At 41.8% G+C, this 26,718-nt stretch overlaps 1 protein-coding gene across 6 annotated transcripts in view; it reads left to right on the forward strand.

Moving 5' to 3' along the window:
- The window catches only part of AKAP13 (A-kinase anchoring protein 13), a 224,487-nt gene that overhangs the window by 185,953 nt on the left and 11,816 nt on the right, over positions 1–26,718 (forward strand). For all 6 annotated transcript variants that reach the window (XM_074881090.1, XM_074881091.1, XM_074881092.1 and 3 more), the window contains 17 exons: positions 2,643–2,685; positions 3,953–4,058; positions 9,205–9,376; positions 12,570–12,637; positions 13,481–13,547; positions 14,745–14,880; positions 15,794–15,906; positions 16,969–17,115; positions 17,719–17,969; positions 18,554–18,679; positions 18,784–18,901; positions 19,440–19,688; positions 21,938–22,014; positions 23,393–23,574; positions 23,657–23,739; positions 24,068–24,247; positions 24,990–25,154. In XM_074881090.1, the coding sequence (XP_074737191.1) occupies positions 2,643–2,685; positions 3,953–4,058; positions 9,205–9,376; positions 12,570–12,637; positions 13,481–13,547; positions 14,745–14,880; positions 15,794–15,906; positions 16,969–17,115; positions 17,719–17,969; positions 18,554–18,679; positions 18,784–18,901; positions 19,440–19,688; positions 21,938–22,014; positions 23,393–23,574; positions 23,657–23,739; positions 24,068–24,247; positions 24,990–25,154 (2,283 nt within the window). The remainder of the gene's footprint in view (positions 1–2,642; positions 2,686–3,952; positions 4,059–9,204; positions 9,377–12,569; positions 12,638–13,480; positions 13,548–14,744; positions 14,881–15,793; positions 15,907–16,968; positions 17,116–17,718; positions 17,970–18,553; positions 18,680–18,783; positions 18,902–19,439; positions 19,689–21,937; positions 22,015–23,392; positions 23,575–23,656; positions 23,740–24,067; positions 24,248–24,989; positions 25,155–26,718) is intronic.

Consider the following 26,718-nt stretch of genomic DNA (forward strand, 5'->3'; position numbering starts at 1 on the left):
CAATTTGGGGGGGTATTTCTGTTAGCCAGTATTTATCTTCTCTCCCTCATCAGTACTGCTGTTAATGATGAGCATTTAAAATAATGTCAGATATTATCTCAAACAGAGATATTGCTTACTTTACGTGTGTTTTATGCCCCCATATTTGAGGGTACTGTGGTGACTTTATATAAAGGTTGGTTTAGCCACAGCTATTCATAAGACTGCTTTGGCAATGGGCATTTTTCATGTAGTAATCCCAGACCAGTTTATTTTTTCATGTCTTCAGGGTTCATTTCTCATAAGAGGATGGATGTGTTAGCATTGAGATTGCACTTGCATTTCAGTTACCGCTCCTCAACTTCTCCATGCCTGTTTTTCTCTAGAGTATGGAGAATTAGTTGCAGTTTGTTTGATGTCATTATATATTTAAGATGTCAATTTCACGTGGCTGGACAAGCCAGTCTATATTTTAGAAAATTATTATGAAGCCTTTGGATTTCTTGACCCACAAAAGTTTAAATACTGGCAGCGTTAAGGAGTCGCGAGCTGATTTCTCTTGTTTGCAACATCCTAGTCCAGTCACTTCTTTCTGCATAATGGAACTTGAATTATTTCAAGTTCAGCTACCATATGAAATAATTTTGGTGGGTAATGCTTAAAAGGTGTTCAGATAAGTACACCAAAATTTGGCTGTTTAGCCCAGATTCATTGGACATAGATAACAGTCCTGGCCTTTGAACAAAACTATCTTTTTTTGTGGGTTGTGAAGTCAGTTTTAGCATTTCAGTTTTGAACCTGGTCATGATAGGAAACACAAAAATTATGGAAATAAACCTTCTTTCCCATCTTCTACCTCCAAAGAAAAACCCTGAAGGTGAGAAAATGTGTGCTTTTCTATGCTTACCTTCATGGGCTTTATAGCTTGCCAGCAGAGTGTTGATCATACGATATTACATTGTAGCCTAAAATACGAAATCATAAGCAGTCTTTCACCTTGGTTTTTGTCTGGATTCATTTTGCTTGCCAGTGTCAAGAATCCCCCATTTTTAAGATAAAACACTATTGCAGTAAAAGATAAATAGTACATAATTGAAGTTCCCATGCAATGTACTTTCTCAAGGTGCTGAAAAACAGTCACAAATATAAATTATTACAGCTCTTGATTCAGAGTTAATTCATATATCTTACGTTAACTGCAAAGAAACAAAAAGGTTTGTGAAATACTTAAATCCAGTCAAACTGATGAAGCTGTTAAAAAAAGGAAAAACTAAGGAGGCTTAACCCATGTTTAAGGCAAACTAGAGCTGAAACATGAACCAGAGTCAGTGGAGCATTAACCAGGGATTTGGGATTACTGGTGTGATTTTAGTAGGCACTTAGGTAGTGGACATTATATAAAAACCCAACACAATCAGGAAACTGAATAGTAGACTTCATTTGAGACATGTTACAGTATTGCTAACTTGGATGTATTTGGGATAGATCATTAATTAGATGAAAGATTTTGCAAGGGAGGTATTAACACAGATCTTCAAGCAGGGATTAGGTAATGGAGCATGCCTGTATTTTAATTTCGCAATATGAAGAAATGATATTTCTGTCTCAGACTGTGTTGACACTTGAATCGGCAGTTAGGAAAATGTGTCTTTTAGAATCACAAGGCATAATATTGTATGCACGGTTTTTCCTAATGCACTTATACTGCTTTTGGGTAGAGGATCATCTGTGCCTCTGATGTCAAGTGGCTCTTTTGCGTTCACCCTTAGCATTAATATGTTAACAGAATTTGAAGCCAAAGTACTGTTCTTCTTGCAATGTATATGCAGAAGCCTAATAAGATGATCAGTCATGCAGCTTCTTGAACTTCAGATAGGACTGCAAACAGTGCTTGTTAGTGAGGGTTTTTGGAGTCTGACAAGCCCAGTTAGTCTGGAGAGAGCCTTCTCTCCTCTGGATCCTGATTTATCAGTATTCTTTGATGGTTCTGGTAAATGGTGTCAGCTACCTGATCTGCTCCAAATGCATTGTGCAAGCTGGTTTCTTGTGGTATAAAGAGAATTTGTGTCATTGGCAGGGCTTCAGCTTCATGTTGAAAGTCAGACTTTCCTCAAGCACAGTGTTTTGTGACTAAGCCCTAGGCTAGTAGTGTTTCGTGGAAAATGGAATAAGGCTTCCCTTGTTTCCCATACTCTTTATGAAGTGCTTCAGGATTTTGATGGGAAAATGAACTATAATTTTATCAAGCAGAAAAGTTTTATGCGTAAAACCCGGATGTGTTGCACAATAGATTCTTTCTAGTGGTGTATAAATAAAAGCATTGTGACAGAATGATTCTTATTTATACCTATTGTCATTGAATTGACTGTTCTAATTCAGAAACCCTGATTTACCAGCAGAGGTAACAGATACACATCCTTTGCTTAATAGCTGAAGAACAATAAAAATACTAAGCAGGCTTTCACCTCAGCATCCAGTTTGAGAGCACCTAAGGATACAGGGAGCAGGCTTTATCTTGGGCACATGAAATCTATTCTAAACACTTCTGGAAAACATCTCCTCTTCCTCTTGAACCATCCAAATATGCAAACTATGTTTTTAAAATCAGTGGGCTAAGATTGCAGTCTAACATGTCACCCCCTCACCCCTCTGATCTTTTCCAGGTACACAGACATTTGGTGGCCCCACGGGTTCCTCAGTTCAGAGGTACAGTATTTGGGGGTACCATGTCTCTTCTGGTGGGACTCCTGCAGTGGGCTCTGGTTTGGACCCCCAAAAGCCTTCCTGTCACCAGTGCGCTTCAGCTGAAATCACAAGTTGTCAGGCTTGTGAAAATCAGTCCTGTATGTCTAAAGGCTGAAGGATATTTTAGATCATAGAATATGAAAGTCTGTTCTAGGTTTTATCTCTAATAAGGCTTTGTGTTTTTTCATAGCTAATATCATGTCTGATTATCTATTATCAAACAATACCAGTTTACCCTGAGTTGTATTTTACACTAAAGTAGTTGTTCCTCCCTTTGGTTAATTCTGTCTATATTTCTATAATGAAGGGCAAAACAATCATGTTTTTGTACATTACTTTTCATCCTTGCAAGCTGTAGAGAAGAGATAATCATTCTGGTGGGTGCTGGCTTTAAAAGCACTTCCCTGGAGGAAAGATGTTTGTGGCACTGAAGGAGCTGGGTGTCTGGTCTCTGTGTCACTCTGATAGCTTTGGCTTTATTTGGTGGCTGGGAGGCTCTTCACCCCTGCTCGCTGCTGTTTTCTCCTTGATTTCATTTGTCTTTCAGTTGTTCTGCTTTTGGTTTGTGTTGTACTTCCTATTGACAGACTGTGTCCTTTTCTTTAATGCAGTAATAGTTTTCTCTGTAATTTCTTATTCTTCCATAGAAGCTGAAGAATTCATAAGCTTGTGCATATAAAGACTGGTAGAAAATATCTGGTGTCCCAGAAATGCTGAAATTAATACAAATAACCATTGCTGTTTGTGTGGTTTAACAGTGTGGTTTCTGTTAAAGAATCTCACTGCCTTTTCAGAGATCATTAGATGTCTTTCTCTGGAAGGAGATTTCTCTTTAAAGGATGTGTGTGTGTCTGTCCTTCCTGTCTGAAATACTGATGATTAAATGCCAAGACTGAGTCGTGTATGTGCAATATTGGCCGTGTAAATGGGCAGATGCTGCGAGCTGGTTAGTGGTTATTTGGCCACGGGAGCAGCAGAGGGTGCTATGGCATGGTTTGAGAATGGAGATTACTTAAAAACGGATAAAAGGATTCCTTGAAATACATGAAAAACTTGTGGATTGGCATTTTGTCTTCGCTTTGCCTTCTCTGGTGTAACACCATAAAGCAACCTGTGACTCTATTGGATAATAAATGCATTTGTCCTTTTAAGAGAATCTATCTATTTAATAGATGCTTTGGGAGAAAAAAATAAAAATAAAAGCAATGTCTTCCTTTCTTGGTTTTAGCATATCTGAAGAGAGCAGCAGTGTCCCCACTGGTAAAAGTGTAACAAAAGTCAGTCGCACCTTCAGCTACCTCAGGAATAAAATGTCCAGCAGCAAGAAGAGCAAAGTAAGTGCTTCTTGTGATTTATACAGCCATGAAATACCCATAGATAGCAGAGATGAACTCTGTGTTTTCATAGGGTGGTATTTATGTCTTTACCTGACTTCCTTTCTTCCATTTGCAAGGGGAGGATTGTCTGTGGGGTAATAGGGAATAGCTACATGGGAAGCCTTAGCAACCCAAAATTTAAATGCATCTGAAGTGAGTTTTCCTGTGCAATGTTTTGGCCTCTTTTTCCTCACAGAATGAAGCTTCATTTGTTATAGAGAATAGATGGTGCTCCAGCATGAGTTACGGCTTTGCAGTGATTGATTGGTCTAATTTTTACAGAACCTGAGAGGTGTTTAATAAAATGAGGACAGGAGCTGTAAGAAGGGACTGGCTGCCAAAGGCTGTATTGTGTTTCCCTTTTATTTTTACCTTTGCCACAAAGTTCCTGTGCACTGCTGGAGAAGTTGCTCAAACCGTGACCTTTAGTGACGGCCAATATTTATATTTTCCCCTTTTTTCCATCCTTGAAACCCTGGACTTTAATTTGCTGAAGTTTAAACACTGCTCTGCACAGCTGAATTTCCTGGGAACAGCACTGGTTACAGAAATAATTACATTAATGCTAAATACTTCACACAAACAGACTGCTGTTACCTTAGATTGTCCCCTGAAGATCAATATATGTTTCAGGCATTTTTGGCTTGGTTGTATTTTTTACTTGAATCTCACCTGGGTTTATCATGTCTGACAGAAGCTAAGAGCACCTTACCTCACAGTGGGCAATGTGTATTATATAGTTAGGTGATGTGTAGCTAATATGTTGGTAAATGCTATTGGAAGGCCCCTGAGACACATGATTACATATTCTGATGAGTGTCTGAATAGAAAATGGGAGACAAAATGTGGCATAATGAGCATTGTGCCTATTGCAGAATAAAGCTGGGCTGAAGCATACACATACGGGGGGGTAATGTTTCATCTGCACCAGCAAACTTGATTTTAGCCTTTCCCAACAATAAGCACTTGATGTTTCAGCCTGAGTGTTCCCCTAACATAGCTGGGTTTGTGTGCTCTCATGGTCCAGTGCACATTTTGATACACATTTTGAAAGATTGCATCACCTTTGCAATGAGGTAGCAGCTGTGGTGAGATCAGTCACCCTAATGCACAGTTTCTCTTTATGGATCTGCCTTTAGAGATGCAAGCTGCAAGTAGCAGTGGCTCAGAGCTGCTGCTGAGCAGCTTTAAGACAGTGCTGTTCCCTGCAAGTACAACGTCAAAAAAAAAAAATCTGTTTACATAGAAACCTCTGTGCAAACCACTGGTGAGACGTTGTAGAGCATGTTGCACAGTCCGTGAGTGATACTGGAAATTTGTTAACTGGCTCTTCCACTTCGGGTGAATAATCTCTAAAGCAAGAACTGCAGATACATATATATGTAAAAGAGACCTGGTTGGGACAGGTAAGAAAATATAACACGTGCTTAGAAATATTTACCCTGTTAAATAAGTGTAGTCTGATTTCGCTAATTTCATGATTGTGTCTGAAACTGTTTATAAAAAATTGCTCAAAAATCCCAACAATAATACGCACTACAAAAATTGCAGCTTGTATCAGTTCTGATATTTTTACTAACTAAAAAGCCATAGTATCATTCAAATTACGATTTCTTCTCTGCTCGCAGTGGAATGTTTGCATTACATACCTTTTTAGAGCTTCAGCTGCACATTTAAACAATTTAACCTAAAAATTCTTGGGAACTCTGATTTCTCAGAAGCATTATGGATGATGAAAACCTGTAAGAGTTAAAAAGAAAAACAACAAACCTTGAAAGAGGAAGTTGGACAGGAAGAGTTGGTTTCTGCTGCTGTCTGGGCTGTCAGGAGGGAGGGACGCTTCAACTGCTTTCCAGCTAGGTTTTACTTTTCTCCAAACCTTCAGAAATGCACTCTTTTCTAAGATGAACCATAAAATAAAGCACATCTGAGCCTACTCTTGGCAACAGCTCTTTTTGAAAATGGTGTAAATAGTTATGTAAAAAAACCCTGAAAATAAAAGGGGTGTTTGGAGAATTACCTGAAGGGGATACTGATAGAAGTTTATCCATGTCTGGCATGTATTTTGTGTTATTTGGAGATTAGTCAGCAAATTTCTTGAAATCAGCAGCATGCACTGATTGACGTTTGTGACACATAAAACATGCAATATGTCAGTCAATTAAGAAAAAAAGACAACTCATTTTCTTCATTTTGGTAGAGAGTTTCTGAGAAACGCCAACAAAAAAATCAGCGTGAGTAATTTCTCTTTTTCCCTGACCTGTGCAGTTATTAGGCAGTGCTATACCACCAACAGCGTTTCAGTGGCTATAGTAAGGGTTGTAAGTGTTTGAAAGGACTAGGAGACAGGGAATAATTGTGGCCTGTAGAGCAGGAAGAGCGCAAACACGTGAAACCTTTCTGTCTGGGAAATCTTCTGCAGCACTTTGTTTACTGAAGTACTACATAGCAACACCAAGGTATGTTAAAATTCACTTTTTCCATATCCCAAACATCACAGAGGGTTTGATTTATCACAGTCTGCCTTTTTAAATGGGTGGTCTCTTGTTGATTTATGACTTTTAAAATATTAATCCCATCCTTTACTGCTTGTATTTCTTTTTTTTAAGTATTTTTTTTTTAGCAGTGGAAGATACGGTAGGGCGAGATGAAAGCAATAGCAAAGTAGCTAAAATCATCTTCAAGGAAGTTAGCAGCAATCGTCCCGCCCTCCCCTGTTTGCTCAACTCCTTGCTGACTGCCTTCCCCCCGGCCGGCCGTGCTGGCAGCTCTTGGCCGTCGCGATGGGCTAATGCTGGTGGGGAGCAGCTCTCCTGCTGCCAGGGGAAGGATGTCGATAAAATGGAATAAGTTTGCTGAAGTACCTCAAATAACAGTGAAGCTAGTAGGACTTAAGCATTGGGAGGTAAGAGCTTCATGATTATTTTGGAGCGGGATCTGCTGCTGCGGCACACGGTCTGTTATTTTGGGCCGTATGACCGATTTGCAGTACCCGTCGTGGCTGTCAGTGCACACCGGTGCAGGTTCGGCCGTGAAGCCGTGCTTCGAGTCGTTCTGGCAGCTCCGATAGCACAGGAAAATGGTTTTGTTTTTACAGTCCTTTTTTTAAAAAAAAATTCCAGTAACTGTCATAGCAAAAAATTTAAAAAACAGAATTAATAAAATCTCATTTTGAGACCTTGTACTTCAGTGGTATGGCTGGCATCCCGTGTATGAAGTTTGCTGTTTCCTCCTTAAAAGTGGTGCACCCATTTCCTGTTTTTCCTGGGGTCATTCAGCGTTAATTAAAATGGTTTTTTACAGTGATTTTTATGAAGACAGGGTATTATTCCAGACTAGAATTACTGGGCTTTGCAGTAAACATGAGGTACATTTAAAGTATAGGATGGTGAATCTCCTTTCAGCATTTTAAGTGTGAGAGTCACAAGATATGCCTTGAGCATAGGGTGATCTGTTCTCCAGGAGCTTCACAAGTTCTGGCAATAGAGCAAAACTCTAGGTGTCAGCGTGGTACCATTGGCTAAGGACTAAACTGCAGAGTTTTAGTGCTTGAATCCTGCCAGGCTTGACATGGTTAAAGGTTGGCAGGTCAGTGGAAGGAAACCGGGATGTTGGAGGTTTACCTGGGTCGGTAATCCAAGCTGGTGCCTCAAAGGAGTCAGAGATAGGCTGCAAAGCAGACTTCTCCTGGCAGGTTTTCTGCTTCAGACAGGATTATTCCATACAGTAATGCTCCTGGTTTTGCTTATTTGGAGAACAAAATAGCATTTAGGGCCAGTAAAAAGACTGTTTATGAGGCTTTGCAGGGAGAGACTCCGACACTGACATTTTGCCTGGGGTTTGTTGGGAGAGGGGAGACCTTAGGCTGAGTTACTGATTATTTGAGTATGTCATCAAAGGCTCAACAGTTTCCCTGCGGATGGCTGCAGAGCTCAATACCACTTTTAACTGCTTCATGGTGGTTGCTCACATGGGCTGCTCTGCAGCTCTCTGATATTTAGGCTGTGACCAATATTTAGCAAAGGGCATGTGGCATACAAATAACAAAATGCAAAGATAAGCTTACAAAAGCCTTTACCAATTTGTGGTTAAGCTTCTCTTTCAGATGCCATGAAATCTGCAGTAACAGTTAAAATACAGATCTGGAGCTGAATTGTATGGTAAACATTTTGTAGGGTGGTACATAGAAAGTCATGGAGTTGCTACAATGCAAATTTGGAGTTTTTCTATAGAGTTTCCTTTAAAAATTGTTTGGGAGAATTCTAACTCTACAAAAGGCTGCAGGGAAAATGTTTCAAATTTTTAGTATTTCGTATTTTCTGGTTTGGGTAGTGATAGATAGGTAAGCAAAAACTCTGCTAAAAGTTGGAGAAGTTGGCTGTGCTTGTCATCTTCCCAAAGCTGAGTAGCTCAGAGGTTAAAACATGGCTTCCGGATGACGAGATAATCTTTTATGGTGTTGCTGCTGTTCCTCAGTCTTTCTGTGGTGCCGTATTTTGTGAGTTTGAAAGATCCATTTCCCCAAAAAGCTTCACATAGTTACTTGGGGTTGCACGAAACTGTTGAAAAAGTTGCTAGTCAGAAGGAAAACGGAGGTGGACATATCCTGGCAGTGATGCTGTACAGCCACCAAGGAAGGGCTCATGTTCTCCATTAAAAATACAGTTGCAAAGCATGAGTCTTACAGTTTGGCCTTAAAAATTGACTGTGTTGAAAGTTTGATACACGTTATACATGGTGTTTGTATTTAGCACAATTCATTGAAAGTGCTGAACAGATTGATGAGGCCCAGAAGAAGAAAAGAGGTGGGTCATCAAACCAAGCAAATAAAGGTGTAAGAAAACAGCTGCCTTCAGAACAGACCCAACTTCGTCTCAGCTGGTGAGATACCCATGCAGAAGGTTCTGTGAATCAATAGTATGTTAATCCACATCCATAGGGGCTGTAAGCTGATTTTTTAGCAGAGCTGTGCAGACACATGACTATTGTTAAGGTGTGTGCTGATCGATATCATCATAGTGCCAAAGGCCAACACTGAAGAATTTGTAACTAGAGAATAGCCCTCTGCAAAGTAACGAGGCATTTGTTCATTTTGTCTCGGCAGGAGAAAGAGAAAGATAAAGAGAAGGCTAAAGAGAAGGACAAAGATTCGAAGGAGAAGGAAAAAGATAAGAAGCTGTTAAATGGACATCTCTTCACTGCAACCTCTGTTGTAGCCCAAGCAACCTGTTACCACTGTATGAAACCTTTCAATAAGGATTCGTACTACTGTGCAAGTAAGTCAGGAGTTTTTCCCCCCGCTTCCTTTTGTTTTTCATTAAATCTTACATGGGAAATGTGAACCTTATCCTTTATTTTCCTCTTGCTTAAGGTTGTGGGGTGGGAGGGAGACTTTGGAGATAGTGATTCATGGAGCAGCGTGTTGCCTTATGGAAGCTGGACTGAAATGAGTTGTGGCTGCAAGGAGGTGTCCTGCAACCTCGTTCCTAGCCTGTGCTTGGACATTGCAGCATCCAGTGGGGTTTTCTGCCCCTGCTTGTTGGAATGGATCAGTCAGCTGGAGGACTTTGGTTATTTCAGCTGCATGTTATGGCTTGGGGCTGAGGTGTTCTGTTAAGATGGATGGAGGACAGGGAAAGCTGGCTTGGATCATGGCTTTTATTTCCAATAGGGAAAAAAAAAAAGTCCCACCAATCTGTAGTGTATTGCTTTAGTTCTCTGAAACACTGTTTCGGTGAGCCCTCAGTGAGAACAAAAAGGAAATACGAACCCTCTTCTCCCTTTATACATGAAATTGCATCACAGGTCAAATGGCAGGTGCCTGTGTGCATGTGAAGTACGTGCAGTACAATGCAGGCAGTACAGGAACCACAGCGGAGGGTTTCTGCGAGACTGGTGATTTTGTTCTCTTTTCTTATCAGTTTCTCATGCCTGTAGCTCAGTAAGGTCAGCAGCATTTGTGTGGTCGAGACCAGAATGGTGGCTGGTTTACGCAGTGACCCAAAGCTACAGAATATGTCTTTTTCCCACTGCAGCTCAGGGCTCTGCGTTCCTCACTATTTAGTAATATTTTTCACTCCACTAGCCTAGAGATGAGTCAAAGCATGTATGGGAATTGCTCCCAGGCTGGAGCAGGAGGCTCTGTCTCTTTTCCTTTTGGTAGATGAGCAGCATATACAACATCTCTAGTGAGTAAGGGAAGGAACAGCCAGTTGAATCCAGAATGGCGGTTTTGAGTTTCCTGGAAAAGAAGAGATTTCAGCAAAGTTGTTTGCATGAGACACGCTCTGTGTCAGCCTGATGGGAAGTGGAAAACATCAGCAATCATAAGGTCTCAAATGCATCCTCTCCCTTTCCCCATTCAACTTTCTTAACAGCTTCTGAAGCTACTTAGAACATCAAATATATCCTGGTGTAACTCTCTCTATCCCTAATGAGTTAAAATAATCCAACATCGTACGTTTTAGCATAGATGTTCTTCCCTTAGTTTTCAAAGTACAGCAGAAAATTAGTGTAAGTTTTCTGCATTGACCAGAAAATGAATGCCACAAGAAAAGTTTGGTGAGGGCCCAGGTGTAAGCTTACATCTCAGAGTGGTCCTTTCTCCCCTCGCATCTTAAAAAGCCTTGGAAATGACTGATAACCAGCAGCAGAGGCTCTGTTGTTCCCGTGCTGTTGGAGACCTCCTTTTTCCTCCAGAAGTGGCAGTGTTTTACTGCTACCATCACTGCTGTCTTGCTTATGGATGATTTTTTCTTAATGCCTTTTAAAGTGCTGGATCATTTAAAGTCAATGTCTCAACTTTTTAATGATGCCCCCAGCTTCCTGAAACAGCTAGTCAGTGCTGAAAGATTTAGCGTGTTTTAAAACAAATGGGCAAGCAAAAAATCCTAATTTTTAATAGCTCTCTGCCTGGTCTTTTTTATTTTTTATGATCAGTGATGCAGAAAGGAAGCTTTTTGAGGTTTTAATTATTAATACCAGTGATACAGAGGAGTTGGAGGAACTTCCAGCCTGCTGAAGAGCTGAATTGGAGGAATAAAGTCCCTGAAACCAGATTTTCGATCTAAAAAATGAAAATGCTCTATTGCTAAATGGTACATACTAAAGAGATGCCTTCAGGCTTTCAAGGCTTGAGTGTGAATTTAATGGTTCTGAATTGTCTCACTGCCTCTTTTCATGCACCAGAAGCAGGTTCTGTCCCTCTTCCTTGTTTGATCTGAAAAATGATACTGCTTGTGGGTTTTTGCAAGAACATGTAGGTTCATTTCTTCTGTCTCTCTTGCACAGGAAATTGTGGGACATTGACAGAATAGCAACGCCCTATGCCCTTATCCTTACCTCTCTCAAAATATCAGAAGAGTTACTGGATTCTTAAGTAGACCCAAATGTCAGAAGTTTTAGGAATGTGAGCCTATTTTGTCATTCTGGATGTGGAATTTTTCCCTTTCATATTTCTTCTAGAAATAATTCAGAACTGTATGCTACCAGTGTAACATACACTTAAAATATAATTCATGACCTGTGTTAATATGTGTTTTCATGAATGAGTGGAAGTAACAGGTTTTCTCTAAGCTTCTGAATCTCATCTGAGAGTGTTTGAGTTGTGATCTTTCATCTGTCAGAAGAGTTAATGCTCCAAACCCAATTATCAATTATTATGAAAAAAACAGTTTTAATCATCCTTGAAAATTTTGATTCCCCAAAATCTGCTGGCAGAGATCACGGGCAGACTCAGGGTATTCTGGAAAAGATACGCAGCTTTTGCTCTGGCATATATACAGCAAAGAGTGGTGCTAAAGCATGATGCTCCTTGCATTGGTAAATGTTGTGGTTTCAGACCAAAACGGTGGCTTCAGTCTAGTTTTCAGCAGGAAGTCCCAACCTCACACACACGGTCACCTAGCAGATGCTCCTCTTACTTTTTCTGATAATCCTGTAGTACAGTAACACTTGGTTCCTGTACTGTAAATCTTGGCTACGTAATGTCTGAGTTTATGTCAATGAATTTTCCTGCCCTTTTCCTGTCTTTTGTATCCCATAATCCTTTTCTCAATAAGAACAGTCTTTGTGTTTTCAGAGAATATATTTGCCCTACAACTGGTTTGTGTTTCTGCCTCCTCCTTCTGCTTTCCACCTTCCTTTCAGAGGAATAACTCCATCTTTCTTCTTTCTTTTTTTTTATTTGATATAAGACCCATTAGGACCCTGGCAACTCAACCTTGCATTGATTTGTAAACAGAATTTCCTGTTAAATTCCATGAGGAAATCTTGTTAACAAACAAGGGACTAATTATCCAGGAAAACAGTCTGTGTCTCAGTATGTGTAGCTACTCGTGTAAACCACAGTGATGCCTGAAAGTTGTAATTCTCAGTTGTGCAAGATAACGGTTCAGATTACAGACTGCAAAAACTGACCTGTTTTCTGTGTGTGTTTGTTTAATTGGTTGGGTTTTTTACTTTTGACAGACTGCAATGCAATTGTTCACAAAGGCTGTAAGGAGAGTTTCGCTTCTTGTGCAAAGGTCAAAATGAAGGTAAGAGATTTCATCTACTATAGTGAATAAACAAAAATGTTTAAACAATTTAGCATGCAGATACATAACGTCTTCTACCATATGTCCCAAAGTTACCAGCTTGTTGGAAAGAACTTTAGCCCCTGTGCTATAGTGAATAATTTCTTTGGGCTCTCCTGAAATTCCCCAGAACTACATGATAATACAGTAGTTGTCCCTGGGGCTCTGTGAATGCTCCAGGACAGCGCCACAGGGTGCCTGTTGGCAGCAGATTCCCAGCGTTGTTCCCTGCAGTACGCAGGGACCTTATGGGGAGATTGTCCTACGCTTCGGTTGAAAAAAAACTGTCGCTGGCAAAATTCAGGGGTGTCCAGCACCCTTAAATGCCATATGTCTTAATTCTCAAATGCTGCATCCTGTTATGCAGCGTCATGTGTGCATAATGCATAATGAAAACTATAAATATGTGTGTTGTTTATATAAGGAACGTGCAGAATTTGTGCCTGCCCCAAATGTGAGGAACCTCTTCTGCAGTGTGGTTCTCCAAGCTAGTTAATGTTTATACATTTATGGTTATCCATTCTTTTCAATATTGTCAGCACTTTTCTCATTTTCCTATTTGCTGCACACTTTTCCATTTGTTACTTTTCCCATTTCATCGATGGCAACTCAGGGTGGGAGTGTGCATGCGTGCATATATACACACACACACACACATATATATATAAAAAATACACATACAGCCAAGAACTGACCTGTTCTGAGAGGATTCAGAAAAAACATAGCTATTTTATTTCAGTTATGTGTCACAGGCTGATGGAAGAAGTGAGGAAGAAATTACAGTGAATTTCATTTTTCTTTCAGCCACAGAGAGGGATGCTGCAGGCACATGATACCTCTTCATTACCCACAGTAACCATGAGAAACAAAAGTAAGAAAACTTCCTTTCACTCTGCTTTGGTTATGGTCTGTATCTGCCGTTCTTAATTGTTCTGATAACTAATATTCGCTATTATGAAAGATAAGCATTTATCAAAGCAGGGATGAGAGCATCTTCTGTGCATGATAAGCGATGTTTGGGATTTCAGAAGTTGTACTGAAGTTGCACAAAGTTCATCCACTTCTGCAGTGTCCATGTAGCTTTAAACAAGTGTAAAGTCATCTCAGAATACTACTTGACTTCTGTAGCTTGCTGCAGGCCTACAGCTGATAAGTCCACAAAATCTGCAGGACGCAGCCTATGTCCACAGGTGTCTAACATTGGAAAGAATACAAGTATTAATACTATATTAACAGAGATTGATTAGAATACAACTGGAGAGAATGCTTGGTCAAAGCACTTTTTTTAATTAAATAGTCTTATGCTTTGAGGTAGTAAAAATGTAAGAATTTAATTTTGAATAGGAGCAATACTGAAAACTTTTCCTGGCTGTGCTGAGATATACACTGCACTGTGGAGCTACCCAGTGTGACCGAGGGCAAAGAATAGGAGTGAAATAGCCCACGTGGGCTTTGTAGTGCCATGATTTGATAAGCTTGTTTAGTGATAGCTTGGAGATCACTATACAGAACCACACTGTATGATACAGATGTACTCACTGTAGTGTTTACAGTGAAATTCAGACGTATCGCTCCAGATTCAGAAATGCATCTGAAGAAGGGAAAACCTGCAATTAATACGAAAAAATTAATTAAAGGTATGTGATAGGATAATAAGATAAGGATTAACGTTCCTTTGTGGTACGTACTGATAGAGAAACGTATCTTAAAAAGTTTGACCAGAAGCAGGAAGATGTATATAAGTATAGGCCCAGGGAAATTAAAAAGCAACATAGTAGATTGCTGCATGTGATTATATATCAAATAAAGCCAAATTCAGTTTCCCAAGTATATGTTTCTGGACTTGCAAATCCCACCTAGATCTTTAACTGTAGTACAATGCAGTCAGTTCTGCACAGGGGTCGATGTCCTTTCCTTCATACGGCTGTTTCTAACAGCTGAGATGTCCTGGTGATGACTCTAGAAAGAAAAGGAAGTTAATTTTAGAGCCTGGTTTCTTTAAGTCATCATCATCTCAGTTAACAGTGCAGTTGCATGAACTGACTTTTCTCTGACACTTCCCTTCCAGGCTCACAACCAAAGGAGCGCCCTCGCTCTGCGATACTTGCTCCTGATGAAAACACCGTAACCTCAATATTCAATAACAGGAGATCACAACAGCCTACAGCACTTTCGAAAAGTGTCTCCATACAGAACATTGCAGGGTAAGGTTTCTCCCTGTGTGCATGAGTATGTGTGTATTATCTGACGCTGCAAGCATAGAGAAATTCGGATCTCATTAAAAATCATGTACTATGATTTGTGTTAAAGGTACAAAAGAGGATCACAAAAACAGAAATACTCGTATTACGTATGATACCATCAGTTGTCTTCTGCACAATCAGATTGTCAGGGTTAGTTTAGTCATGGCATGAGTTCAGAGGCATCTGAGTTGGCCTGGGTGTATTCAAGGCTACTTCATAGAGATGCTCTGGGCTCCAGGAGGAAATTCCCTTGCCTTCGGCTGGGTATAGCATTAACTTTTGTGTCCATAACAGAGGCACACAGCTGCGGTCTTCATGGTATTTTAGGACTGCATTCTATGTAATTAATTACAAAAAATCATAGAATAAAATCTAATTTATGGTTCCTACACTACCTACATATTGAGCAGTTCTACACACAGGCTAATAGCATGGACTGGCATGTTCTGGACAGTTTGTATGCCCTAGCTATTAATGGTTCAATTTATTTCAGTCCACTTTTCTGATCTTTCTCAGAGCTAGTGACAAAGACTGTTAGATAGCATTTTTGCACTGCTTGCACCAAGGACAATGAGGATAGGAAGTGACTGTAAAATGGAAAGTAATGAAAAAGAGTTATCCAAACCGTAAAACCTCAGGTGTGATTCTTTATAGAAGAAGCACCATCACTTGGAACTATGGATCTTACAGCCTGCTGAGCCCCAATGGGTAGTTGTTAGAAAACAATTAGTAAAAGTACATTTCTGTACATAACTGCCATACTTGCTTTGGTTTTCAGTTAATATTTAAAATGCATTTCTTCAGTGTATTTGAAAGAATATTTGGCTAGGCTTTTTATGTCATAAACAATATTCTGTATTCTGTTTTTCTGCAGGGTTGGGAACGATGACAACTTAATACACACTTGGAAATTCCTGTCGCAGTCAACAGACTCCTTACATAAAATCAGCAGGGTGAATGAATCCATGGAGTCACTGGTTGACGAAGGTAGGAGAATCCCCATGGCATCTATAGCAAAAGGAAGGTCTCAGTGCTGCTTTCCAGAAATAGAAAATTCAGTTTGGCATTTCAGCAAGTGTTTTTCTTTCTAATGGACAATTAAAGTGCATTTACTTTAATCTTAGAATATTAGTAGCATAAACTAAAACAAAGCCCCACATAGTAGTATCTTTAGCTTGTTGAACTGTGGGAAAATGTTCAGAAAGTTTCAGTTACAGTCGAGTTACTTGGAATTTAGCTGAGGGACAAACATTTCCTCTGTTGTTCTGCACCTCTAGCCCATTCATACAGCCACAGATTTTGCACTCTGTCACCTTTTTCATGCTGATGTCTTGCATTTTGTCTTTTTTCTAGAGTGGGGTATTGTTTAGTTTTGTGGGTTTAAAAGTGAAGTCAGTTAAATATTTTTTATATATCATGCTTTTTTAGGATATAACCAGTACTTTTACATCTTAGCCAGTATTTACCTGAAAAGAACAGAATGGTCTTTATTTATTAAGGACTAAACAAGGGCATGCTCATGGTGATAAGAGAAAAATTTTCCAGTTCCTGCACAAATGAGCAATCTTTCTTAAGGATACATATATGTGTATGTATTGTATGTAGTGTTCTCTTCTACCTGCATCAGTTCAGGCTTTCTGAGCTTGAAAATACAGACTTTAGATAGATCTAAAGTCAGATCTAAAGATAGATCATCAATTGATTCAGTGATGTAAATAAGGGAAAACAAACTGGGCGTTGTGATTGTTTTATTTATCTGCGATGTTGTCGCACTGCAGATAAAGAATCCATTGTCTTTTAACTGAGCTGGAATTTGGTCTGTTTGAAAACGGTGAACTAGTTTTGTGCAACTAGCAAATAACCTTTAAAAGTGTTTTTCATAACCTGGTCCTTACATGGTGTAATTCCATATGATCGTTTTTGTGTCAGTGAATGAGAATGTGTGATGTCTGTGGTATGACAGTGAAGCCTAAACCTAAATGAATAGACAGGAATCTCAAATGAGACAAGTTACCCACATCTTAATGGCACTTACATCGCTCTGTGAAGGTGCGGACATGAATGAAGGACAGCTGATGGGAGACCTGGAATTAGATTCCAAGCAGCTGGAGGCAGAGTCCTGGAGCCAAGTAGTGGATAGCAGGTTCCTACAGCAGCAAAACAAAGATGTTGTCAAACGGCAAGATGTCATTTACGGTGAGATACCTGCATCTTAATTTTTCGCTCATTGTAGATAGCTTCTTGATGTACTCGTATGCATGGATTTGGGAAGCTTTCGTTCAGTGAACAGGAACATTGACTTGGTTTCCTCAGAAGCTGAAGTTCTTAGAAACATAATGTATTCTGTGAAAGATTTCTTTCTGCGTTTCACATAACTGGAAGCCATCAAAAAACCAAATCGCCTCTCCTCATTTGTCTGCTGATGACTCTTAAACTCTGTTACAGCAGAGCAGCTAGCTAGGAAGTCTTCTTCTGCCAGATGCTAAGGCCATCCGGTATGGGAAAAGTGCACTATGTTTAGACCGTCTGGCAGTGAGGTGTTAGGAAGGAGCAGATAACAGTGCTGAAGGTCCAGACCTCAGTAGCAATGTCCAAAGCTCTTATTGTGGGATTTCTGCTCCCCGTTTCTCCCATACATGAAACTGTTGATCGATGTTTCAATACCTACCATGAAATTTTCTGAAGCCACCTGGAGAAGCCCAGTTATGGAAGAGCTTTCTAATGGCAGTTTTTCCTTCTACTGTACACCCACGTACTCTACAGTGACCTTGGTTTTGACCTTGTTCTCATCCTATACAGAGCTAATGCAGACAGAAATGCATCATGTCCGCACCCTGAAGATCATGAATGATGTATACAGCGCAGGGATGTTAAAGGAACTGCAGTATGATCAACAAGTCGTGGACAAGATCTTTCCCTGCCTGGAAAACTTGCTGCACATCCACAGTCACTTCTTCCAGCGGATTCTGGAAAGGAAGAAGGAGTCGTTGGCAGACAAAAGTGAAAAGAACTTTGTTATCAAGAGGATAGGCGACATCCTAGTGAATCAAGTAAGTGCTGGAAAATGCTTGTGCTTCTGAGAGCACAGCTGGAAACCAGGTGCTCTTCCTTTCCTCCTGTTTATGCCTGTTAGATAATCACAGTTGATGGCACCTTTACTCTTCACATTTGTAAAAATCTCCACCTCTGCTTTTTGAAGAACTTTCTGTTCTTTCAGAGGAAAGTCTAATGATGAAAATTAGTTGTTTATTTGACCATAGCCTGGAGGGTAGGCAGTAGCCCACAGCAAAATATGCCCCATGTGTCTCTTGGCTGAGTTACTGACCTGCTATTTAACTTTGGGTGGGTCATTTTGCTTTTCTTTATCTGCACTTTCTCCCTTCTTTTTCCCTGTCTTGACTTTTTTGTTGTTGGCTTTTAAGCCCTGACATTAGAATCCCAAATTTTGCAGTAAATGTGAGCTCATTGAAGTCCCAAACTCAGCTCTTTACTTTCTAGAGATCTACTTGGTTGGTTTAGGATGCTTTGGACTAATTTGGTTTCATCAAGTTCTTTTGAGAGACTGGCAGGCACTGCTGGGATATCACACCAGGAGCTCAGTGCAAATTGGACCTCTGTGTCTCATGTCTTACAGTTCTCTGGTGAGAGTGCTGAGCGAATGAAGAAAACATACGGCAAATTCTGCGGGCATCACAATGAGGCAGTAAATAACTTCAAAGATCTGTACTCAAAGGACAAGCGTTTTCAGGCATTTGTCAAGGTATGAACTGGTAGAACAGACATAGTCGATGGAAAAAGTGTGTCCTTTCTGCACTCTGGTGAGCCTTTTGCTACAGAACTGAAATGTCCGTCTTTGTTCCTTAGAAAAAAATGAGCAGCTCCCTGGTGAGGCGCCTTGGGATTTCTGAATGTATCTTGTTGGTAACACAGAGAATCACAAAGTACCCAGTCCTTTTACAAAGGATACTGCAGTACACCAAAGGTAGGGACCAGTTCCTCTATTCTAAGCATGTATTTGTTCCTCCAGTGTAAATTTCTTGGATCCTTTTCAGCTGAAGCGGACTTTCTTAGAATAGACTGACTAATCCAGTCATTACTGTCTCACACCGCTGTAACGAGATAACTCAGTTTCATATCTCCATTTAGGATTGGTTATTTGGGTGCCTTGATATAGTTGTTATAAGTCTGTCTGTAGCTAATTATGGAGCAACATGCTTAGACGCCAAAGTCTCTCAGCTTGCTTTTTTTGGTGATGGCTAAAATATGTGATTAGTTTCTGCATTTCATCTATACTGTCTTATATACAAAGTATATTGGAATAGTCCCCAACCTCAACCGTATATGTGAAAGGTGTTGTGAAACTCTCCTTAAGGGACAAAAATGCAGCCTGTCTCATGAAAGTATCAAAAAGTTATAATGCAGGAATTTGAGAGGGAGAAGAGGAAGGAAGGAAGTAAAATCAGGAAGTTAGACTCCACAAGAATGAAGTGAAATAGAGGTGTTTCTCTTTCTGTTCAAAGAAAATGAAGTGGAACATGAAGACTTGACTCAGTCATTAAACCTCGTTAAAGATGTGATCGCTGCAGTCAATAGCAAAGTCAGCAATTACGAAAAGAAAATGCGTCTTGGTGAGATTTACAACCGGACGGATAGCAAGTCCATCATGAGAATGAAGAGTGGCCAGATGTTTGCAAGAGAGGACTTGAGACATCGGAAGCTCATCCGAGATGGGCCTGTTTCACTGAAAAATGCAGCTGGCCGATTAAAAGGTAAGACTATGCTGCCTTCTGCCAGGGAAGGATACAGCTCGCCCTGTCTGGCTGTAGGATTAGTCCTCAGATTGGTGTCTCCAGCCTTTATTTATTCTTCTGCTTTGAGAGATTTTGGCAGCAGCGTTCCCTGTGCTGTACACCCACTTCCCATCACAGCGTTTCCGATTCCTCATGTAGTTTCTGGGGTAATAGATTTTTCCTCCTGGTGACTGCGTGCCTGCTGAAGGCTTGTGTTGCAGTGACACCTCAGTGTATTAGCCAAGGAGCGGAGTTGCTGGGGAATCCTTTGGGCCAGGATGGGGCTGCAGTTGCCCAGAGCAGTGAGTCAGATCTCCGTGCCACGATGCGCATGTGCAGCAGTTCCAGGAAGCGTGCTTGCTGCATCCGAAACCCAACCTCAGCTTCCCGCTGGCTCTGCCCACCAGCAGCACTGCCTTTCCTTTGCTCTGAGACCTGCAGTAGGGCTGTCCAGGCTCAGCCTTACCATCCTGGTTTCACTGGGATGCCAGAGAGGTGTCCCAGGCATTTGTAGCTCTTGAACCTCCTGAGCTGCTGTCATAAACTGTTCAGGAGAGGCTCTGGTGTCCCTGGAACTGCCTCTTGTTTGGTCAGTGTTTTCTTGAATTGCTTTTTGGTTATCAGGTGGAAATAGTTTTTCTAAGGTGCTGTGCTGTGGTGAACACTGAAGTTCTCTACTGAATTAAACACTAAATCTCCCAAGGAAGCCTTCAGCTGGGACCATGGCAGCAGTAGAGCAGACAGAGCTGTGTCTCAGGCTTGGCAGGAGGGCTGAGCTTTCCTTCTCTCGCTCCAGCATCAACTAATTAAACCACCGTAGTTGGGCACGAATGGGAACTGGCAGCCTGCTGCCATGCTGTGCAGGGAGGCAGTGATAACACGAAATTCCATATCGGTTATGATTTATTTTGAGGCTTTGGAAACAGGAAGTTTAAAGATGGTTTCTAGGCACCCAAGATTACTTTAGACTTTAGATGGTGGATGAAGCAAGTTATGCTGCTGTTGTGAAATCTTGTGATAAGTACAGTCTGCATTTGCATTTCTAAGTCATAGAAATGTATAAACATACCTCCGTCTGTAGTGCGAGCTCCCAGCAAAAGCAGGTCCTGCAGACAAGCTGCAGAGCCCAGGGAGAGTTGCTAGTTCATACATTCAGGCTATTTTGCAGGATTTGAAATGGAGCACAAGGAAGTAGAGGAAGAATTTTTCTTAGAAGGTTTTAGCATATCCCCTCTAGCAAAGTGCAAAGACGATAGAGAAGGGGGTCAAATGCCGACTTTTGCAAACCTCCCTGAGCTTGGAGTTCATTTCGCAGCTTTGATTAAAGTTTCATGGTTCTTTTATCTTGAACGGATCCTGTCTTCCCAAAACAGAATGGAAGGAATTACCCACGGGATGATTTAACTTTTTGGTTTGCTTCCTGTCTGTCACAAGCTTTCCCAAGTACATTACACAAAAACTCTTTGTACTGAGGGCTCTGGGTGGGGCATTATACTTGGTAGTTGCTGTGCAACTTTATGATATGTCATTAGGAGACTTGGAAGGCTGTATGTGTACTCTGGGAAAGGGCTGTATTCTGATTTAAAATTCTCTGTTGGCTTGATGTTGTGTTTCCTTCTCCCGTGAAAGAAAGCCAGGTCCTGCATCTCACTCAGGCTCTGTCAGCTCCCCTCGGAGTCAGCAAGAGTTGTATTTGTCTGTGAGCAGAATTAGTGGTGGCTCCTGAAGTCAGTATTTCCTGGGAAAGAAACTGCAGCTGACAAATGTTGTTATTGCACGATAATTTACACTCCGCAAACCACTCATCAAGAGAACCATAAAACCCCAAACTTCCTGTGCAGATATTTTGCTCAGGGGCTAAAATACTGATTGTTTGAGAAAACAGGGCTTCTATTCAGTATGCCTCTCTAGCTTTCACTGTTATGCCCGGGTCCTAACTGTTAGAAAGTATGTGGCTGGAGAGGAGCACCCCTGCTCGGACAGATGAGAGAAAGTCCTGCAGGTTTCCCAGGTGCTGTTGTGTTCTGCTTAACGCAAAGTTGGTTCAGAGCTAACCTGACAGGGCTTCTCCAGGAGCTGCCCCTGCTCCTGCTAACTGGGAGGTTGACCCTGCTCCCAGGATCTGCAGAAACAGCCCTACTGCTCCCCAGCACTGGTGTTAATAAAAGAAATCTGTTTTGGGGTGGGTTGCATGGTTATACTGCACTGGTATGCTTTTTCTTTTGCAGAAGTCCAGGCTGTTCTCCTCTCTGACATGCTCATATTCCTTCAGGAAAAGGACCAGAAGTATGTCTTTGCCTCACTGGTAAGGCTTCAACCTTTTCTCCTCCTTCCTTTTCTCACATGAGAGATTCTTGATGTGTGTTGTACAGCGAAGCCAGCCGTTGCCTGCTAAACAACTTAATTTTCTTGCTTATTACATTTTCGTTTGCTGAGCAGACGCCATTCTTTTTGATAGGAAAACATGTCTTCATGCCCCACCTCCCCTTTCTTCAGTGCCTTGGCACAGCTGATAATTGGCCCTGAAAACCTGCCTGTCACTTGATACACTTACTCCTTTTCAGTTTGTGCAAACTGAAGCAGTGATTGGGGTGGGAGGGGGCAGTGGGATAATGCAAACATTATAAAAATGAATCTTAGCAGAAGGAGATGTCCTAATACATTGTGAGCCACTATGGGGGGTGGGGGGGGTTGAAATGCCACTGCAGTAAATCTAATAGAACAGCTTGGAAATAAATGTCAGAGAAATGTATTTGTAATGCACAAGACCAACAACATTAGCTTTTGAAGGCAGGCCTCATGAAAGGGCTTAGGCACACTGACCTGCTAAAGAAAACCTGGTACCTCACTGAGTCTCTTGGGGCTGTACCTTGCAGGCATGGTCTAGACTGGCTAAACCTTGTGACCTTTCCACTCTTTGAACATTTTGAAAGCTAATAATTTGTTATTCCAATTCCACCAACAATCTGCACAGACTCAGTGCCCTACACAGGGGGAGTTGATTTGCACACAAGTCCTGCTAGTGAACCGCTACCCAATCACCCCAGTTGTAGCATCCTGTAAAATGCACAAAGGGGCTGACTCATATACAAATGGCACAACAGCAAAGGGACGTTTTAACTGAGCAGGCTCATTACACAGAGACCATAGCACACAATGAACGTCATCTTACACACAAGCCTTCTCCATCATAAGAGTCAGCTACAAGCTTCTGAGAACAGCAGAGGTTTTGTGGGATTTGGAAACAAGATGTTACTCCATTCTAGGGAGTGATCGTGAAGATAATGTGTGTGAAGCAGGCACTGGCAAGCTGCACTAAGTTTAAGGGGCTGTGATATTAATGACAGAGAAAGTGTGGGCAGGAGGAGATGAGATCAAAGGTCTGCTGGAGTCAGAGCAAAATATGGTAGTTTGCAAAACCACAAAGTCAATTTTAAATTAATTCTTTGTTGAAATGGAACAAGGTGAAATGGCTTTTCCTACAGAACTGATGGAGGAAAGCAAGTGCTTCCCTGTTCTTTGACCCCATTAAAATGATTAATTTTTTTAATTAGCCAGTAGGTTCAGAAAATGTTTACAACCTGAGAGAGATAGCAGTATGGTTACTGGGACCAGTTCAGTGCTAGTTTGCATCTGGGAACTAGTACTGTTCACCTCCCTCACCTGTTTCTTTCTGTCTGAAGGACCAGAAATCCACTGTGATCTCTCTGAAGAAGCTGATCGTACGAGAAGTGGCTCATGAAGAGAAGGGTTTGTTCCTGATCAGTATGGGTGTAAAAGATCCTGAAATGGTGGAAGTCCATGCCAGTTCCAAAGAAGAGCGTAATGGCTGGATACAGATCATTCAAGACACAATGAACACCATGTAAGCTACCAAGCTGTTCTTGCCAGGCAGGTGGTGCATGTGGTCATGTTCTGGTAGTAATTGAGACATGTCTCTTGTCCAGGGATAGAGATGAAGACGAAGGAGTCCCTTGTGAGTCTGAGTTTGAAAAGAAAGTGTCGGACGCAAAAGTGAGAGGATTGAAAGGTAAAATCCTGCCTGGGACAGAGCTGGGGAGCGGTTTTTGAAAAACTTACAGGAGTTGTGTTGGGTTTTGTGGCTGAACTGTGGCTTTTTTCAAAGAAGTGAAAATCCTGCATCCAGCAAATAATTGCAGTCCTTGTTTGCCCCTCACCTTGCTCACACTGTTTTTTTTTCTGAGCCTGCTGGGTGCTGTTGCTGTGCAGGATTGCTCAGGGCACGCTTGTATCATGAGGTTCCACTAGATGGGGCCAATATCTCAGTAATCACTCAGTTTCCTCGCCAAAGCTTTTTATTTTCTCTCTTCATCTCTGTTTACTGTTCACCCCCACAGAACAGCTTCAGCAGAAGGATAAGCAGATCCTCCTCTTGCTGGAGGAGAAGTCTAAAATCTTCCGGGACATGGCAGACAGTTCTGTGCAGGAGGACATGCCAGGCTCCAGGCTGCTCTTCAGAGCCAACACAGAGGAGGCACCAAAAGGAGAGGCCATTATGAAAACTGCAATAAATGAAGGTGGGCAAGTCAGGGTGACACGTTAATTACACTAACCAACAGACCCACCTTCAGCGAAGCCATCAGTCCGGAAGCACCGGTTTTGCAGGGGAAGTTTTCTCTTTGTCAGAATAACAGCACAGATAAGGAGATATTGCTACTCATGGAATTGTCTCAGGGACAGGTAATGAGGGTCAGGAAAGGAAGCAGATATTGATGGCTCTTGAAAGAGGGCAGAAAAGAAGTCAGCACTGAGAACAACCGTGTATTGAATCTGCACTGGGGTTAGCAGCATTGCAGGATTTATCCTTGGCGAAAATCTGGACCATCCAGGCTTTTGTTGTGCTTCAGTCTCAGCAAGGTATGAGAGCAGGGCTCGGGTTCCCCGAGGCACTTGTGGTGCCTGCAAGAGACAAGCAAGTCTGCTGACAAATGCAAGGGTAGATGGAAACTCGGGCAACTTTCTGGTGTGATTTTTGGAGAGGCTAAAAATTATTAAGTGCTGTTGTCAGAGCACACCAAGGTTGCTTGGGGGAAGAGAGGGAGGTGTGAAAGCCTGTGCAGAGCTCCAGGAACTGGAGTTAATGGTCAGACAGACTTGAGTTTTTGCAGGGGAAATGCGTACTGTTTATATCATTGTCATAGAAACATGGTTTCTTAGTACAACAAAGCATGTGAATTTCTCACCTGAGCTCAGACAGGGATGAAAATAGCTCAAGAAGCCTGAGGTGGTCTTTAACAGCGATATCTTGCTTTTTATCAGTTGAACTGCTCCAAGACCTGGTGAACAGGAGCCTGGGCACTGCCCTCGGGCAGCAGGTCAGCAGCACTGCCATGGAACAAGAAGGAGGAGTTGGCCCCATCTCTCTCCCTAGACGGGCAGAGACATTTGGAGGATTTGACAGTCACCAGATGAATGCCTCCAAGTGTGAGTACTTCACGTGTGCACGTCAGCATTTGTTAATAATACATAATGTCATCATAGCCTCTTACTTCAGAAGGACTCCAGCAGCTGGTGATTTGGTTTTGCAACTCCTCTGCATTAATAGTTGATAGATTAAATAACAGATTAGAAAAAAAGCACATGTACAGGTAGAATGATGGTTGTTGAGAACCTGTGGCTACGTGAGGATTAGACATCTGAGCTCTTCATTGCTCTCTCTCTGTGCTCTCTGTAAATTATCCTTACTCTTTACTTGCGTGCCTCACAAAAGCATTTGGCTTCTTAATAAATTAGTGTCTTTGTGTCCTTGTCGTAGTATCTGCAGCTCTGTTCTTCGTTGTTCGGTTATCTTCCAGCAGGAGCCTGGTGCTGTTGCATTTACAAATGGATGAGGATATTGCTGAATCAAGCACCTTCTCCCCTGCTCTGCTCTCTCTGCATTTGTGTTCCACATACAACTGCATGTGTTATTCCTGTAATTAAGTCTCTCCCAAACAAATGTGTGAATATTTATTTCAGCTGCATAGTTGGCTGCTTCCCAATGCTCTCTTTCTTTGCCCTTAGTCATCAGAAACTTCCCTGTCCTCAAATTCCTTTCTCTGTGGTCTCACTCACACTCCCAATACAGCCAGTTTTGCTGCGCTAGTGTCTGTCTCAGCATTGGGATCGTTGGACCTCGTCTGACCTTCTGCATTAAAGGAGCAGTGTTAGCTCCAGACAGTCAGACATGAGAAGTATGTAGAGGTTTTTCCCAGCTCTATTGGAAAGCTGCAAAGCCCTCCACAGGCCTTGTCATCATAATGACAAATATATTCATGCTGGAGGGGTTTGTTTAGGGTTTTGCCTCTCTCCTGTTGCAGTGATGAATAGGACAACCTCGTGCTGTTCATTGCCCAGCTCTAGGTTTTCTGTAGAAATGTCCTCTTTTGAATTAGATTGTAATTCAATAGTTGTAGGGTCTTGGGAGAATTTGGGAAAAGAATGCAAGGCTTGTTTGTTCAGCTGGAGGCTGGGAGGCATGAAACCTGGCTTTCGTCTCCAGTTCTTCTGTTCACAACCTGTGCAACCTTGGGCAAGGCTTATAACCTGACTCCCCTTCGTTCTCCCCTCCAGCAAAGCAGAAGGGAGGTGTTTCCTCCTGCAAAGAGGTGGAAGGTCCCAGGACGTGGCGCAGGAGAGAAGGTCTGTTAGGAGGACTTGAGGGTCAGCCTTTAATAGCAAAGCCTGCCTGGGGGATGGTGGGAGGAGAGCGTCTTGGCACTAGGTCCTCCACGTTGCTTCAGATACAGGTGTCTGTAAAGTCGTTTATCATTAAAACAATGGCAGTAGGGAGGTTACCAGTGCAGCTGTGGATTTTCCCCATGGGCTACATCTCAGCTGGCAAGGGGAGTGCAGGAGTCTTGGCAAGAGCTAGAGGACCAAAGAGCCCTGCGACTCCTTCGCCGCCATGAGCAGACGAATGTGCTCTTGGGCGCAGGAGGTGGAGAGTTGCAGCCCTCTTGGCCCCACAAGTCAGTTCAGTCCTGCTCAGGAGCACCGATACGAGCCA

Source organism: Strix uralensis, chromosome 11 (assembly GCF_047716275.1).
Source record: "Strix uralensis isolate ZFMK-TIS-50842 chromosome 11, bStrUra1, whole genome shotgun sequence".
In the NCBI taxonomy this organism is placed as follows: domain Eukaryota; kingdom Metazoa; phylum Chordata; class Aves; order Strigiformes; family Strigidae; genus Strix; species Strix uralensis.